This window comes from Rhineura floridana, chromosome 5 (assembly GCF_030035675.1).
Source record: "Rhineura floridana isolate rRhiFlo1 chromosome 5, rRhiFlo1.hap2, whole genome shotgun sequence".
In the NCBI taxonomy this organism is placed as follows: domain Eukaryota; kingdom Metazoa; phylum Chordata; class Lepidosauria; order Squamata; family Rhineuridae; genus Rhineura; species Rhineura floridana.
In genome coordinates, this window is record NC_084484.1 from 76,081,760 (window position 1) to 76,100,106 (window position 18,347).

Here is an 18,347-nt window from a genome sequence, read left to right on the forward strand (position 1 = left end):
CAGCTCCCACTGGTAGTACATGCCCTGGTCACCTCTCGATTAGACTACTGCAATGCGCTCTACGTGGGGTTACCCTTGAAAACGGTCCGGAAACTACAACTGGTGCAGAATGCGGCGGCTCGTTTGCTTACAAACAGCCGCCGCCATGATCACATCACGCCAGTGTTATTTCACCTACATTGGCTTCCAGTTGTTTTCTGGGCCCAATTCAAGGTGTTGGTGTTAACCTTTAAATCCCTATATGGTCTCGGCCCAGTTTACCTGAAGGAGCACCTCCAGTACCACCAACTAAGCCGCCCGACTAGATCAGCCACACAGGGCCTTCTCTCAGTCCCACCAACGAAAACAGCTAGGTTGGCGGGGACTAGAGAGAGGGCATTCTCAGTGGCCGCCCCCACTCTCTGGAACTCCCTCCCGTTTGATCTTCGTCATGCCCCTTCCCTGGATACATTCCGCCGAGCATTAAAAACTTGGCTCTTTGGACAGGCCTTCGGGATCTCCGGAGTGGGCTAATTTTTTCATGATTGTTTAAAATTGTTCATTGATTGCCCTACATTGTTCTATACTGTTGCTATTTAGAATGGATATTGTTGACTGCATTGTATTTTATTCTGTATTATATTGTATTTTATCGAATTTCAAGGTGTACGTCGCCTAGAGTGGCTTCGGCCAGATAGGCGACACAAAAATTAAATTTTACTTCCTTCCTTCCTTTTTGCACAGAACTTTTGTTTATCATCCCAGGATTATGTACATTCTGGAATTGGCATGTTTTTGCATTCTTTATAACTTTTTGCTGTTTGTATATGTATTTTTTTTACTAAAAACAAACAAACAAACAAAATCCCTTCCTTGAACCCAACTGCTTTCCCACTTGAAATGCTTCCCGCTCAGCTTATCTATTATAGGGGAATTGAACCACATTATTTTTAATCAGGCTAATGTTTGATTGGATTTGATCAAGGGATTCTGGGTAAATGAAAGGCTAAGCAGCTGCAAGAGAAACGTTGAATTTGCCAAAGTGCTGCTTCTAGGCTTAAAAAGGAGAAGGTAAAGGACCAGGAACCTCAAATAAACTAGACAGATGGGAACATCCTGGTATGGTGAGTGGAATAACATTGGCTAACAGCAGGGGCCATATTGACCAAAGGGATAAAAAAGTATGGTTTCATACTGACCACAAGAACAGGGAAGTAAGACCATACCTGAACATGAATAAAAACACACATGAGAACAGGGAACTGGTGTCATAGGTGACACATGTATTTGTGCTAGACCAATAAGATAGCTAGAGGTTTACCTCATTGGTGACGCTACAGTGGTTTTAGCAAAGGCAATTGGAAAGGATATTTCATTAGGTGCAGGGGAAACCATTGGGGTCTTCTCTTCAGAATCTAAGAGGCCCTACCTCCAGGGGCATAAAATGTCTTCATGTTGAGTTCTGTCATTCTAAGATGCTTTATGTTGCATGAGTATGTGCACTGATCTAGTGCTGTTAACCTTTAAGCCTTCTAATTTTGTATTAGGGACTATTTTTTATTACAATAATTTTTAAAATCTATTTCTGGTGTCTCATGGTTCTGTGCAACTGGCTAAGCTCATCCTCACAAACCAACTGTAATAGCTGAAGTACTACTTGCAGTCAAATTGTATTATTAAATTGGGATCACACCTTCAGAGAAATTAGACCTGCTGCTGTGAGGCAGTAGAGGTAGCTGTAGCGGAAGAGAGCCTTCTGCCCCTCCCTTGCAATAAGCTATTTCCTGCTTTCAACACATGCCTCTCAGTTAAGAAACACATGTCACAGGGGAGAGGTGTTTCAGTCTCTGGAATAAAACACACACACACACAGAGCTTGGAATTAACTAAGTTACAAGTAACGAATTACCTGTAATTCATTACTTTTCTGAGTAACGAGTGGGTAATTTCTTTACATTTTGATTGTAATAGAACTAGGAGTAATTTTACTACTTTTGTGGAGTAATTGTAATGTTTCCAGCATTACTTTTGGGCATTACTTTGGGGGGGGATTTGTGGATGAAAATCATGTCCCTTAAACTGGGCTTCTGTGCAGTGTCACTCTTCCCTCATGCTCTGTGGATGGGTAGGAGGCGACGAGGGGGGAGGTGGAGAGTGAGACGGGGTGGAGTAGAGAAAACAATTATTTAAAAAAACGGATAGTGGTGGTGAAGAATGGAGTGGAGGGAAAAAGGAGCCGGAGGTGAAGAACATGAATAAAGGAGAAGGAGGCAGCAGCAGAATGGAGATAAAGAACTGTGGAGGTGAAAGATGACAGAGTGTATGTGGTGTGGTGTGGTGTGGTGTGGTGTGTGTGTGTGTGTGTGTGTGTGTGTGTGTGTGAGAGAGAGAGAGAGAGAGAGAGACAGAGAGAGAGAGAGAGAGAATACTGTGTTTGCACTTGGCACACAAAGTGGCCCCCACCACCCTCTCTGGCTACTGTGCTGCATTTGAAGTATTTTAACTTTTTGCATCTCAGGGGAAAATGTTTGCTTGAGTGAGTGTCCCTGAATTGGTGGCAGAGCAGGGTCTGGGAGGTGGTTAAGTGAGAGAGATTATGCTGGCTGGCTGAGTGGGGGGGTTGCATTTGGTTTGGGGTGCAAAGATCTGATTAGTGGCCTCAGCCTCCCTCCCCACCACCCTTACCAGCAGAGAGACCACCATTGCTATCTTATGAATAAAAATAATTATTCTACTACCTCTGTATGTGTTGGTTTATTTTTAATGTTGTTTTAGGCTACTTGGATGTGTAGCAGCCAAAGCCAGCACCTTGTAGGCATCTTTTCAAAGTAACTGAAATGTAATTGTAGTGATTACTTTGGAGGAAAAGTAAAGTAATCAGTTACTTTCAGAGCAATTGTAATTTTAACGGTAATTACTACATTTTTGGGCCATGTAACTGTAACTGTAATTTATTACTTTTTAAAAGTAATCTTCCAAGCTCTGCACACACAGCATATTTCAACTCACTATTAATTGTATGCGCTTTAACATCTACTCATATGCTTTCCCTATTAGGGGCAAGACAGCTGTATTCCTGTGCTTAGTTGATTTGTTTTCCGCTACTAATGAAAATTCTTGCTTTGCCATCCAAAACGGATTCTAGAAAATCATTAAAGATTTTATTGCTTATGTTATTTCTTTCATAGCAGCAGTCAACTGCTTAACAATGCTATCAGAGTTTATCATACTCTGTGCATAAATATTTTCAAGAAAGACTGATTAAATATTTTCCAACATCAGCATGGATATCAGAAGTAATCTAGCAGTAATAAAACAAATTCACTTAAACAGTTATCAGTTTTGAAATATTTCCAAAACCTCAGCCTACATTTTGTGCCACAGGTGCATGAGACTATAGAATTTGTGCCAAATGCTGGTGCCAAATTTAATGATTAATCAAGTACATTTACATGTCTGTTTTTACAGAGACCTAGTATTTCTGTAATAATGCCATTTTTAATATCTGTATTTGTGACAAAAGCTATGCACATCCCTATCTTTCAGGTACTAACAAATGTCAGTGCCTGGAATTCATGTCTTCCCTATGCCTGGCTTAAAATAGAAATTTTAAACTTTGTGGTTAGCAATAAATTAAAAAAATGTATAAATTTACCTTTATTTGTCAGCAACACCTTTGAAATGTAAATGGCCACGACTAACTGGCTGTGATTCAACTATGTGAATGCTGGTTATTAGTTACTTGGGAGTTTTGTTTGAAAAAGGGAAATGGTGAAATCATAAAAGCATTGTACATTTCTGTTTCATGCAGTTTCACCATATTACTCAGACCCATCAACAGATACTAAATGAGGCTTTCTTGTGCCTCATTTGTGGAGTTAGGATTTATAATTTAACAACTGCTCATCTTTAACTGTTCTTGCAGATGTGTCAAGTCTAACTTCAGGAGGAAAACATTTTTAAGAATAGATAGCTCACAGATAGCACATTTTTAAGGAAGTTATTCATTTGAAATAACTATATAATCTAAACTACGAGTGATCAAAAAACCTACCAACGGAATAATATCTTTGACACCTCCTTCCAGTCCATTTTCACTTAAAGCAAAATGCACCATGGGACTTCATCCTTAAAATTAGCCTGCCTGCCTGGTATTTGAATTAAGAAGCTTACTTTCTTCCTATAGGTTCATGTATACTATTATTTGACCATCTGCTACCTGAAAATAGAGTAGTTATAGTCCTAAACAAGAAAAGTCCCTCTTCATGAATGTGACTTTACTTAATTGCTTTGCTCCTTTTTAGCATTAGACTGAATGAGAATTGGTGAGTGAGTGTGAATGAACATTGCTGTCAAAAGACAAAGTCCTTACCATTCAGTTCAATGACCTCCATTCTTTTCCCTTCAGTGTCATGGCCAACAAATCTCAAACCTTTATCTTCAAAGAAGTGAGTCAACTCAGGGTTCACCTTTGAAAGGGTAAAGCAAATAAAACATATTGCTTCAATAGTGCTTAGATAAGAATTATAATACCAGTGAAAACGTGCATTCACATGTGAATCTGTACTGGCAATGCACTTGAATGGCTACTTATCTGCGAAAATCTGTCTGACTGAAACTTACCTTTTTACTGACAGTCAGAAAAAATCAGTTGGTTCTAATGAAGTACCAACAATAAAATGATAGACTGGACATCATGTCCAAACCATGGTTTGGTATTTATGAGTGCCCCACACACTTGCACTCTCCCTGCTCACTCTCTTCTCTTGCACACAGATACCCCTTTGTTCAAACATACTTTGACCTGACTTCCACATCAGGAAAGCTATGCCTAATGAAGAAATGTCTCCAAACCATGATTTGAAACCATGTTTGAAATGATTTAAACTTTATAGAGGGTTTCCTGGATAGCATTAAGCACAGTTTACCCAATTTGGATATCACGGAAAACTATGATCGGACATAAGCCGAACAGGAATGGAAGGAATTCTGAAGGACACTCATGAGTTCCACCTCACGGTTCAGTCACATCATACTGAACTGGGGCAATGGATTTCCAAACAAAGATATTTCTGATTTTATACAGATAAAGTGTGGAAAATGTTAATTTGAAGGGAAATAATTATTAATCTTTTCTGAAAGGGAATATAGAATAAATATCAACAAGCAAAATGGATAGAATGAAAGTTCTATTTGTCTGTATACTAATGTGAAGCGTAGTAACAAAACAAACAGATTTGGAGAAATTGTATTTAAGTACCCTGTTGCCAGAGAATGCTGTTCTGCTACCGTTTTGTGTGTCCCCTTAGAACCAGCTTGGCTCAAAAGGATACAGTTTGTTTGGAAAGCTAGGGTGGAAAAGATCTAGCAAGCTAAGCTAAAGCACACTTGAAAATTTCCCACCTAAACCGATTGCAATGTACAAGGGTGTGTCCACACCCTTTACCATCCTTCTCCAACCTGGTGCCCTCCAGATCATTAGGACTACAACTCCTATCAGATTCAGCTGGTATGGCTAACAGTCTGGGATGATGGTGCTTCTAGTTCAAAATATCCAGAGGTCACAAGGTCGGGGAAGGCTACTCTATACAGTAGAATGGGACCTCCAGAAATCATCTTCCTCAGTTCCTCATCTATTCAAAGCAACATTTTTGAATGGCAATGAAAGGTCCTGGAATTCCAAAGATCCTTTAGAAGAAAAACTTTAAATTCTACCTCCTCGCTTTGCAAAACCTAGAAATTACCATTCCAGGGCCATCCTACTTTTTTGTGAGTCTTTGTAACACAAAGCTATGAAATGAATGTCTGAACTAAGTCTCCAGAATCTTCTGATTCCTACATGAGTCTCCCGTCAGCCCTCCATGATTCTCTTTCTCTGAGTTTCCCCTGTGCATTTTTGTTAGGCAGAATGTCTACCAGTAAAACTAAGTTTTTACAGCTCCCATCTGGGTGCTTGGAATCAGAAGATTCTTGCACCTCGAAACCCCTAACTCTAGGTGGTTCCAGGTGGTATATTGCTTTGATAAACTCAGCCTGACTGACCCTTGGCCTTCTGAGTTATCTTTTTCTGCATTTCTAATTCCAGTGGACTCCACCTCGTAAAGCCTTGCTACAGCTGAGAAAAGTCTCTTTAGCTTCTTTGGGGATTTTACCCTGGCACTGAGGATTTTATCCCCTCCCCCATGTTTCAGACAAAACACAAGGAAGAGCAGCACAATCTTGTACTGAATTTGTATGAAAATCTGGGTCTTTCCTTGTTCACTGTATATGTGATACCACAGTGCAAGCAGTACAGTAGGGCCCCACTCATATAGCGGGTTACGTTCCAGACCCCCGCTGTAAAGCAGAACTCATTGAATAGAATGGCGCACAATGTCTGAATACCGCCATAAAAGTGGAACAAGAGCCGTATGAGTGGGGCTTTAGTCTAATTGAGACCGCTGCATGCGAAGCGCCATAAAGCGAAGCGCTGTAAAGCAGGGCCCTACTGTAGTCCATAACACTTGAGTGTTTAGACATTATGGAGATTCAAAGTGGGTTCCTATGATACAGCAAATGGAAATGCTGAGAAAATACACTTCTACCATATCACTTTATAGCATAAATTTATCCACATTTTTATCTAACCTTAGGTTATACTTCTTATGGCCTTACTGTGGAAACCTGATGGAATGAACAAAAGTGATACTTCGAATCCTAATTGAGTAAAAATTATGGTAGCTGCTACCTACCTCATAGCGATGCCTGTGCCGTTCTTCCACAAAAACTACATCACCATAGAGTTTCCCTAAAAATAAACAAATGTTAGGTTTTTTTGTATTGTTGGTACTAAAAATAACATTTTTGTGTATTAATCCAAGGATTTCCAATCAATTATATAAGAACTCAGATACTCAAATAGGTACAATCTAGTAAACCAGAACATTTTTTTCACATATCTAAAATGATAGGTAAATAAGATAATTAGAATTTTAAAGCAAATTTTAGGGCTTTTTTTTCAGGGCTTTGCCAAAGGCAACCAGATATTTCCTGCATATCATAACATACACACTAGAGTAACAAAGATGCACAAAAAGTAGCTCTAGGGTATGTGTAGAGATTAAGATATTGGAGAAGATTGGCTGGAATAAAAGATACTTTGAAACACATATTCTGAAGATAGTGTAGCATTTATCTAAATGACAGGTGGGATGAGAAGTAGAGGAACACAGTCTTGTAACTTCCAGTATTACAAATGCTGGAAGGTACAACATGCTGCTTCAGGAAACATCATGTCAAATTCTATGTCATGCTCCTTTTTTCTCAGCCCAGATTATTTTCTGCACTTGTGATTTTGTGGTAAACTCGGACATGGGAAATTTCTAAACTTTTATCTGAGATGCTTGTGAAATTCAGCAGAAAGAATGGCAGAGACGAGACTTCATCTATTGTGAAACAATACACCACAACTATGACTAATGACAACAACAAAAAGGGGGAATGGTGTGAGTTCAATGACAGGAAGAGAAAAAAAGACAGAGGATCAACCAGAAAGGAAAATCACAAAGAAGTAGCAGCCCCTCCCATGGAGGTGGCCAGTTCTCCCTAGTAGCCAGTGTAGGAAAAAGCAAATGAGCCACTCCTACTGCAGTGACCCAGAACTAGTCCTTTGCCCTAGAGCAAAGCTTCCTCATATGTAACAGTATGTTCATGAACAAAAGAGCTAGAAAACTGACATGGCTGGAGAATCACATATAAGAGGAATGAGGTTTGAAAAAGGAGTTCCCTTCCTCCCCTTGGTCACTGAGGGAATCAGGAATCTGGTGAAAGAACTGGGCTCAGTAACTTCGGCTGAAGCCGAAGGGACTTGACACTTCACTCCCCCCCTTCCTCATAGATGGGAAGAGCTACTGTTCATGGAAACCGTCATTTTTGTATATCTATTTCCTTCAATCCCCCACCTTCCCTGAGCTGAAACTAAAAAATAACCACAGTAGCTGCTACAATAATTAAGCAAAATCATGAGTAGCTGCACAATGTACAAAGAATTCAAAGGGTATTCAGAACAGCTCTTCCTTCTTGACTAATTTCGTCTCAAGGTTGTCTGAGTATATAACTTCTTGGTGCCTGGGTAGCATATCTGTTTGTAAATTATGTTTGCTACTTGGAAATGGTTGCATTGATATTAGTCTAGAACTACCACACTATGTTCACACTATCTGTGTTCTGATGCCATAACAAAACTATGTTTTATTATGACATGCCTAAGCCACAACAATCCTTGGGCTCATGCACTCCCTGTTCCCTTTCCACCCAAGCAGCTGAGAGGATGACCTCAAAAGCTTTTATTTTCAGTTTTGGTAAACCCCGGCTTGTTGTTTCATCTGATGCAGAGGATCTGGTTTAACATTAAGGGGGGTCAATTTCACAACAAGAGAGTTACATAACTCGTTATGAAGCTGTCTCATTTAAACTAACTATAGTATGAACCACAATCACTGGAAGAAAGGTAAGGGGAGTGCATGAGTGTAAGGATTGCTGCAGCTCATGCATGTCATGATAAAACATGGTTTATCATGACATCTGAAAATGGTCACTGACTAAAATAAAGTTGAACGGACCATTGCTGTTATCTGAAAGGTGCTTCTAGATGGGCACTAGGACACCACCAATGAGTCCAGCTACTTAAGGCAGGAAAATCGACATCACTCCCAGAAAGCTCCTTTTTGTTCCTCCCCTGGGAGGTCAGTTTGCCTTCTGGCCAAATGTAGAGATACTCTAACATATGCAAAGACTTGTGCAAGATACAGATACTAAGGGAAAGGAAATTTAGAAAGTGCACATATATATACACAAATGCCACAGAAGTATACATGACACACAGAAAGGATTATTATTTTTTTTAGTGGACCTTGTTGGTGTCCTAGTGCTCATCTAGAAACACCTTAAAACCAATGGTCCCTTCTCAGCTGGGCACTAGAGCTGACCCATTTACCCCTGGGTGGGGATGGCTACTTACTGACTAGGAACAACTTGCTGTAGGACCTGCTTGCCAAAGACTGCTTCTGTGAAGACGTTAAGGTCCATTTTACAGTATCATATAAAGGTACTGGGATTGACCATATGGCTGCTCTGCATACCTCATGAAGCTGTGTGTTTGTAGTAAATGCAGCAGAGGAGGCTGTGAATCTGGTTGAATCAGCTTTGATGCCTGGCTGTGGTGACTGGCCTAGGGAGTTGTATGCTAAAACTATACAGGACCTGATCCACCTCTCTAGAGTGGTTTTGGATACCTTTTTGGTTAAAGAAGCAGGGTGGAATGAAACAAAGAGGGAGTAAAATGTATTGACACTTTCCATTCCATTGATACAGACTTTTAGTGCCCTTCTAACATCTAATGAATGCCAAGTCCATTCAATTGCGCTGTTAGGAATTGGACAAAATGTTGGCAAAATCAACTCTTGTTCTCTATGAAAGGCAGTGTTGATTTTTGGTACAAAGGATGGGTCCTTCCAGAGCATCACTGTATCCTTCTGAAAAACATATACTTTTTCACAACTGATAGAGCCTCTAACTTGGAGACTCTTCTGCCTGATGTGATGGCCACCAGAAAAAGTACTTTAAAGGACGAAATTCTCAGCGATATCTCTTTTAGCAGTTCAAATGGAGATGTCTGTAGTACCACCAAGACTTTGTGAAGATCCCACATGGGGAAGCAGTGTTGCACTGGAGCTCTAGTCAGAGAAGCCCCTCTCAGAAACTGTTTTAGAAAGGAACGAACACTTCATGGGACTGAGGGAGTTTTGGTAAGTTTGAAGAAAGAGCCAATGTTTGCCTTCACAGCATGCTGGATTTCAAACCCATCCTGTGGCCATCTTGTAGGAATGCTAACAGGTCAACTAAGCCCGCTTTGGTTGAATGGACATGTTGCTTGTTATACCAGCGAAGAAATGCTTCCCATGTGTTGTTGTTGTTGTTATGTGCCTTCAAGTCGATTATGACTTATGGCGACCCTATGAATCAGCGACCTCCAAGAGCATCTGTCATGAACCACCCTGCTCAGATCTTGTAAGTTCAGGTCTGTGGCTTCCTTTATGGAATCAATCCACCTCTTGTTTGGCCTTCCTCTTTTTCTACTCCCTGCTGTTTTTCCCAGCATTATTGTCTTTTCGAGTGAATCATGTCTTCTCATTATGTGTCCAAAATATGATAGCCTCAGTTTCATCATTTTAGCTTCTAGTGATAGTTCTGGTTTAATTTGTTCTAACACCCAATTATTTGTCTTTTTCGCAGTCCATGGTATTTCCCATGTGTACTGGTAGATATAAAGGGTAAACGGATGTCTGGAAGCTAAATAGTTTTCATCACCTAAGCTGGTAGACCTGGTCTCAACAAATGCTTCTGTTCAGTTTCCAATTGTAGAGAGCTAGCCACGCTGGGTCTGGATGAAGTATTGGCCCTTGTTCGAGTAGGTCCAGATGCACTGACAACTGCATTAGTTCCGAGAATCAGGGCCTCTCTGGCCAATATGGGGCCAATAGGACCACTGTAGCTTGCTCCAGACATATCTTTTTTACTACTCAGGCTGTCAGTGGTGAAGGTAGAGGAAACCTGAGGGCCAATATGTGTTGAGGGCATCTGGTCCCTCTGCTATGAGGGATGGAAACCTGATGAAAAATCTGCAGAGTTGGTTTGCAAAGAGGTTCATGTTCATATTCCTGAATCTGTTCTGTTTGCCCCAAACACTTCTCTGTTTAGTTTCCACTCTTCCAGCATCACGCTCTGATGACTGAGCCAATCGACCTGAATGTTGTCTACGTGTCTGACGTGCTCCGTGATCAAGGATCTCAAGTATTTCTCTGCCCATTTCAGTAGAAGTGTTCCTTCTGTCGGTAATGCCACAGATTTTGTGCCTCCTTGTTCATTGGCTTAAGTTTTTGTTGTGAAGTTGTCTGCCCAAAACATGCCATCCCAGAGTCCCAGCATGGGTACGAAATGTTCGAGGGCTAACTGCGAGGCTCTTAGTTCCCACCAATTTATGCTGTGTTTCACATCGGATTGACTCCAAGCATCTTGCACTACTTGCCCTCTGCAATGTGCTTCCCAACCCATTAAGCTGGCATCCGTAGCCACTGTTTTGCATGGAGGATCTTTCAGTGGAACTCCTTTGCATAGGTTGCTGTCCTTTGTCCACCACCTGACTGAAGGTCGCTGTTGGTTGGTAAGATGTACCTATTTGTGCTGGAAAGGTTGGAGAAACTGTGCAACCATCAGTCGCAAAATCTCTGGATCATTTCATCATCAGGGAGCCCTCTGATTGGCAAATTAATTACTGGCTGTTGCAGGGCTTTTTCCCAACAAAAGTAGAGCAAAGATTTTGGGATTTTGTTCTCCAGTGTTCCTTGGTGTTCCTACCTGATGTTTGGGGTTCCATCTCTTCCTATTGCTATCCAGGTGTTGCGCTGCAGCCAACTCAGAAGGGACAGGAAGGGGGGAGGCATGAGTTTCAGGCACCTCCGCAGCCAGAAGAAGCAGAGTTGGGGATTGTTGTGTCTGAGCAGGATTGTGCGGGAGGGGGGCAGCCTGCTCTCCAGCCAGTTCCCACGAGTAACGCCCTTTCCGTGGAGCTGAGCACACCGCCCCCAGTTGATGCAGAGGACTTGTGGGGGGAAGCTTCAGAGTCAGTGCCAGCTCCTCCTTTACCAAGCAGTTCCCAGGAGGATTCCAGTGTGGCACCGCCCCCTGACCTCGAGCCCGTCGCTCGGGAGCAGGTGTCTTCAGATGAGCTGTTGGATGCGCGTCCCGTCTCCTCGTTCCCGTTGCCGCGAGAAACGGACAGGGCAAAGGCAGGAATTACGAAGGAGTCAGAGATTACGTTCGAAAACATTTCCTATATAAGCCTGCCGCTCCCAGTGGGGGGTCGTTGAGTCAACTTCCTTCACACGCTGCAGAGCATGTCTAGAGTATAGTTAGGGACTCTAGTGAGTTAGCGTAGGGTTTCCTATGAAGCACAATGCCTTTGATGTATCCATTACTCTAATAAAACAAGATTTACTTGCACACACACTCCAGCCTCATTCTTTCGGCTCTGGACGGGACACCAGGCCATACATCTCTGGGGAGATGTAGAACCATGAAGTTATTCTACCTGTCTTCCTATTATGTGTGGCCTTGAACCAGTCTTGACTGACAAGCTGGTGTTCTCACTAACTGCCTCATTAATTGGATTCAGCTGTGAGAAATGACAAGATGGTGCTTCAGCCCTGCTTGGAGCTGCAGTTGTGGGGTCTGTATGAGCTGTTGCTGACATAAAAAACTGCCCACTGACGTCTCTGCCACTGCGGGGCTGCTTCGGCTAAATATTTGATCTGTTCCCACTGCCCTGGCTCCCAACCAGAGAAGCAGACTCAGGACTCGGTGACTGGGTTTTACACAAAGGTTTATTCCAGAAGTCAATACAAGAACACAGTATCAGGCATTCTAGACATGATTGAGGATACAGAACAGGAGCACATAGAAGTAGGCTAGGCATCTCTCATAAACAGGCTAGGCCTATCGCAGGATACAAACTAGGCAAGTGGAGGCAACATCAGACCGTTGTTGCAATGACCTTATCTCGTCCAGTCACTCTAATATATAAGAGAGGTGGATGGGCACATTACTTGTCCAAGCATTCTCTAATACTTTCCAGGTTTTGCTGCAAGGCGAAGACTTCTTCTAGCAGCAGAGAGCATTTTCTGAAGCTGTCTCTTTTCCAATCTATGTGACCTTGGGGAAAGCGTAATCTCTGACTCTGACATACTGTTTTCACTTTGTTCTCTCTGGATGACTCCAGGCTGCTCATTAAGTTTAATGTGTTCAACAGCGAGGTCTGGGCTAGGTGCCAGTGAGAATTCCTTTCTCTTGGTCATAGATGCAGAGAGCGCATGGGCACAGTTTGACTCATCCGACTCAGAGCTGCCAGAGATTTCTGGAAACATTTCTCCTGTATTTCTCCTCAGTCCCCTCTATGACATCTGTAACCCACTTTTCATCCTCCCAATCTTGCCAACGGTTCTCTTTGGGGCCCATGACACCCTCTGTCACCACCAACGCTGCAGGGCCGACTGGGTTTTGGTTCTTTAAATTCACCCCTTTAGACTTTTCAACACGGCAGACACCATTTTTCCTGCTCTTATTGCTCACCTTCGATGGTTTGTTGATAATGGCTAATAATGGGCTTAAAAGCACTCCCAAGCCTGGGACTATGGTTTGACCCTCAGTAGAGGAAGCAGGTGAGGATTTGTTCAGGGCTTTTGGCATTCTTAAGCTAATATTTGTTTACAGATTGCAGCAAGAATGGAGCAGGTTTAAAGCATAGCAGATTGGCTCAAGTTTAAAAAGGACACTTTTTTCTCAACTATTTTGCTGACTGACTTAAGGCTTTAACCCATAAAGAACAATCAATTTAGGCAACAATATCATTGTGTTATTGATCAACTTGTAGAGAATGTAATTGACCAACAAGAAATTAATACAGTATGATAAATTCAGTAATAAATTAATCTGTAAAATTTCAAGCACTTAAAATCCAATTCAATGAACTAATGAGGTCTCACAAAAACAGAGGACTGCAGACACATACACTCACATGGACAAGGACTGTAGAATTAATCAGTGAGAATTCATTCACATTTAATTTATTGAAGAGAATACCATGAAAAATTGAGAAATGGAGTACCTCAGAAGAGGTTTGACCAGAAACTGACATACACAGCTTTGCAATAAGACTCAAAAGACACACAAAATGAATAAACCTGGTAAATGACCAGAAGAACACTAGTGAACACTAGGTCTGCTCAAGTGATGCAGGAAAAATGAACTGACCTCCCAGGGGAGAAGCAACAAGGAGCTTCCTGAGAGTGATGACATTTTCCCTGTCTCAAGCAGCTGGACTAACACAACACACTTGATGGTGTCCTAGTGCCCAGCTGAGAATAAACTGTTTTCTTCTGAAACTACATATAGGTTTTTGGTACAGTATAAATTAGTTTTTCATACAAGTTTCTTTGGTGACACTTGCCAATCTCAAAACACGGTGGTACATGTTTTGCAAGAAGTCCTGAGTGCATTCTGCAATGGGTTGGACCAAGACAAAGTTAGCTGCACTTAATTCCCTTGAAATCAATGGAACTAATTGATTTCAATGTCCAACTGATTTCAGTGAGACCTAATTAGCCTAATACCACCAATTCTGAATCAAGGATCTCAGATACCCGGGCTGGAAAGATCCCTGCTTGAGTCTTGCCAGCCAGCAAAGCGGGCTGCATGAATTGATTGTCTGTCTCAGTGTAAAACGGCACTGCATTTTTCTTTAATCGTATTAGCTGAAAGAAAAACTAACATAAATGTTAAGGTTGACCTGAATGTGTCATTGTAATCCCATACATCACTATTTCTCAATTCGTCCTAGTGAGAAGTCCAAATACTTTAAAGAAAAAACAGAACAAACCTCCAAAGCTAAAGCAAACACATATACCAGTTCAACAAAAGATTAATGAATAATCAGGGCTGTTCCACTGACTCCTCAGCTACCAATCAGTTACTAAAGAAATGATCACACAGCCATACAATTTCTGTCTCTTTGCCAACCAGGACGGTTACAAACAAGAAGGGAATCAGGAAGGTGCTTTCATCTCCAACAGCAACTATAAGTGCCTCGGGGTGGGGGTGGTCATTCTATTAGTCAAGTTAGTCACTTTATTAGTCAAATTCTTCATTCATTTAACAATGCCTTCCAAGACAATGTCAGGGTATTTTAATTATAATTTCAGAGTATTATAATTATGTTTACTTGTCAAAAACGATGTGAAATTAATACAGTTTACATGAAAATGAATAGCGTAATAGGTTTGCTCTTTGACAAGCTCATATCTTAAGTGGCATATGTGAATCACAATTTTGGCAGAATTTTTTTAAGCCAGCTTTTTTTGTAAATGTAGTCTTCTTCAAGTTAGAATAGAAACATTAGAACAAAAATGTAGCGTTTTATGAAAAGTTGTAGTGAAACTGTGCTTGGCTACTGGATGACTTAGAACATGAAGTATAGAGAAAAAACAAAGGAGGTCAGTTTGAAAAGATTAGATGGTGATGTATTTAGGACCGCTGGTCTGTGTCTGAAAAAAATATAATCTTGTTAAACTAGGCATTTCAATTGCTCCTGTTTTGGTTCAAACTGTGTAAACTCATTCTGGAGAGAGAATATAGAAAAAAAAAACAGGCATACAGTTTCAAAGAATGATGAACCAGCAAAATATACTTAATTCAGATTCAAGCTCATTTTAAACAAATGAACCTAACAGCAAGATGTGTGATGTCCTCCACAGATTATTTGAATTCATTCAACTCAAACCACTTAGCAAAATCTACCCTTGTGTTCATTTGTTGTTGTGATGTATATGTGGACTGACCACTCCATTCTAGCAAGGAGCATATAAATTAAAACAATTCTTCTACATTTTCTTTGTTACAAGCTAAAATCAATGAATCAGCCTGTGCAAAAAGGAAAAGTGTACTTCTAGAAAAGCAAGCAGGTTACAACTTAAACCAGTTAGTAGATAAGGAATTATGCAACTTCTAAAAGAAGACAGAACAAGCAGATGAGAATGTAATTAGAACTTCCTTCAATTTAAGTAATCTCTCTCAAATTAATTTTTAACTCATAAATTGAGTGGTTGTAAAACCAGAGTGACACTCAATGACCAATACTGTCTTTATAAAAAGATTTATTTATTTAGCAAATTATTCATTCATTTCTATACCACCATTCAGTAAACACTTCCAGTGTTTACAACAAATAAGACAATAACAACGATGCCCCTCTCTGCAGCCAGAGTGGGAGGTTTGTGGATAGCAGAGGTTAGTTACCAGAGACGACCTCACTGAGATGGTGGAAAGCTGTGCCACCACTGCACCTCTGATGGTAGTAGGGGATTGAATAGGATCATGTTGGAATGGACTGGGGAGGATCCCACTCCTCCTGTTCTCCTGAAATATCCCCTGAAAAGGGAAAAAAATGGACCATTGGTCTCACCTGAAGGGTGATTTTCCTATGAGGACGGACATCACAGCGGGTTTTAGCTCCACCTATCGTGCGAAGGCAAGAATGTCTTTGAAGTCAAGACTAGGGGCGTCAGGCCCCTCCCACTCTCCAGTTCATTCGCAGAGAGTCTAAGGAGAAATATCTAAAAATACAAGAACAAGGCCAACCGGCCTGGCAGCAGGAAAATAACACAATAGTACCATGCATAGTAACATGACTCCAACATAGCGGTATAACAGAACTAGAAGTCTTGACTTCACTCTTAAATTTAAATATAATAGCGTAACAGTAACATATAATACATTAGAAAATATATAGTCATCCTCCAACTGGGAGGGTCGTGATGTCCGGACTCATAGGAAAATCACCTTTCAGGTGAGACCAATAGTCCATTTTCCCTATGAGTCCGGCCATCACAGCAGGATGTACCACAGCAGCCCATACAGGGAGGGACCACCCACGTGTTAATCCTCATTAAGAACCTGTTGCAACACTCGTCTGCCGAAAGATGCGTCAGCAGAGGCATAACGATCAATTTTATAATGCCTTATAAACAAGTGTGGGGTAGACCAGACTGCAGCCCTACAAATATCGGCAACAGGAGCATTAGTGGCAAAAGCAGCCGAAGTGGCAGCTGACCTGGTAGAATGAGCCGTTATACTAGCTGGAACTGACAGCTTCAGAGACTCATATGCTAAAGTAATACATGCCCTTAACCAACAGGATAAAGTAGGATTGGAAACTTTATGCCCCATAGACCTTGGATGAAAGGATACAAACAGAGACTCCGTTCATCGAATCTCTTGGGTCCTAGACAGGTAGGTCTTGAGAGCCCTCCGGACATCCAACGAATGCCAAGCCTTTTCAAGAGGATGGGTAGGATTCGGGAAAAGGAAGGCAAAACAATGTCCTGGTTGCAATGAAAAACTGAATCGACCTTGGGACGGAAGGAAGGATCAGTCTTCAGCACAACAGAGTCCTTATGGAAGACGCAGAGGTGTCGAGCAGAAGACAATGCGCCCAACTCCGAAACGCGTCTGGCAGATGTGATTGTGATCAGAAACAAGACCTTGAAGGACAGTATACGTAGGGGCACAGTCCTGATGGGTTCAAACGGAGGGCGTTGCAAAGCCTGCAGAACTTTCGGCAAACTCCATGAGGGGAACCGATGGACAACAGCCGGAGAGCGTAGGGCGACTCCCCTCAAAAAACGTTTGATGAACGGATGTGAGGAAATATGATCTCCAGGAGAGGACACTGAGAGAATGGACGACAGAGTGGACGCATGTCGACGTAGAGTGTTGGGTCGAAGTCCCATCATAAAGCCGCTATGGAGAAATTGGAGCACCTGATGCACAGTGGCCTGGGATGGATCATGGTGGTGGGACTGACACCACTTGGAGAAAGCCACCCAGGTATGTTGATAAATACGAGTGGTAGATGGTCTTCTCGAGGCCAAAATAATATCAATCACAGCGTCAGACAGTCCAGCTGACCTCAAATGTCCCCGTTCAAACGCCACGCTGTTAGATTGAGCCAAGTAGGGTCCTGGTGCAGTACTGGACCCTGGGATAGAAGGTCTGGCCTGATTGGAAGTGTCCAAGGATCCATCATTGACATTGCCAGAAGATCTGAGAACCACGGTCGGCGTGGCCAAAATGGTGCTATCAGAACCAGCTGTGCCCTTTCGGTTCGCGCCTTCCTCAAGGTTTTGGCTAACAATGGTATGGGAGGAAAGGCGTACAATAGACCGTCTGGCCACGGTGTTGTCAGAGCATCCACTGCTTCTGCTGTTGAGTCCAGGTATCGGGCAAAGTACCTGGGAAGCTGGCAATTGCGACTGGAAGCAAACAGGTCGACTGAGAGGGCGCCGAACCGACACTGGAGACGATGGAAAATGGCTGGATGAAGTTTCCATTCCCCCGGAAAGACCTGTTGTCTGCTGAGCCAGTCTGCTGTCACATTCCAAATCCCTCTGAGGTGTTCTGCTTTCAGGGATTGTAGATGTTGTTCTGCCCAGACAAAGATGAGGGAGGCTAAGTCCTGCAGAGGACGAGACCTGGTGCCCCCCTGTCTGTTCAAATGTGATTTTACACACGTGTTGTCTGTTCGAATGAGCACATGATGCAAAGGGAACAGAGACTGAAAATGACATAGAGCTAAGTGGACAGCCTTTAGTTCCAGCCAGTTGATGCTTTGAGATTGCTCTGCGTTGGACCAAACCCCCTGAACGTACTGGGAGTTGCAGTGGGCTCCCCAACCTATGAGGCTAGCATCTGTGGTTACAACGGTTCTGCGGGGTTCTCTG

General features: G+C 42.1%; 1 protein-coding gene across 13 annotated transcripts in view; it reads right to left on the bottom strand.

Annotated features, from left to right (window-relative positions):
* Positions 1 to 18,347, bottom strand: part of CTPS2 (CTP synthase 2) — a 444,584-nt gene that overhangs the window by 318,790 nt on the left and 107,447 nt on the right. For all 13 annotated transcript variants that reach the window (XM_061627202.1, XM_061627212.1, XM_061627211.1 and 10 more), the window contains 2 exons: positions 6,711 to 6,766; positions 4,352 to 4,448 (listed from right to left, as the gene is read on the bottom strand). In XM_061627202.1, the coding sequence (XP_061483186.1) occupies positions 4,352 to 4,448; positions 6,711 to 6,766 (153 nt within the window). The remainder of the gene's footprint in view (positions 1 to 4,351; positions 4,449 to 6,710; positions 6,767 to 18,347) is intronic.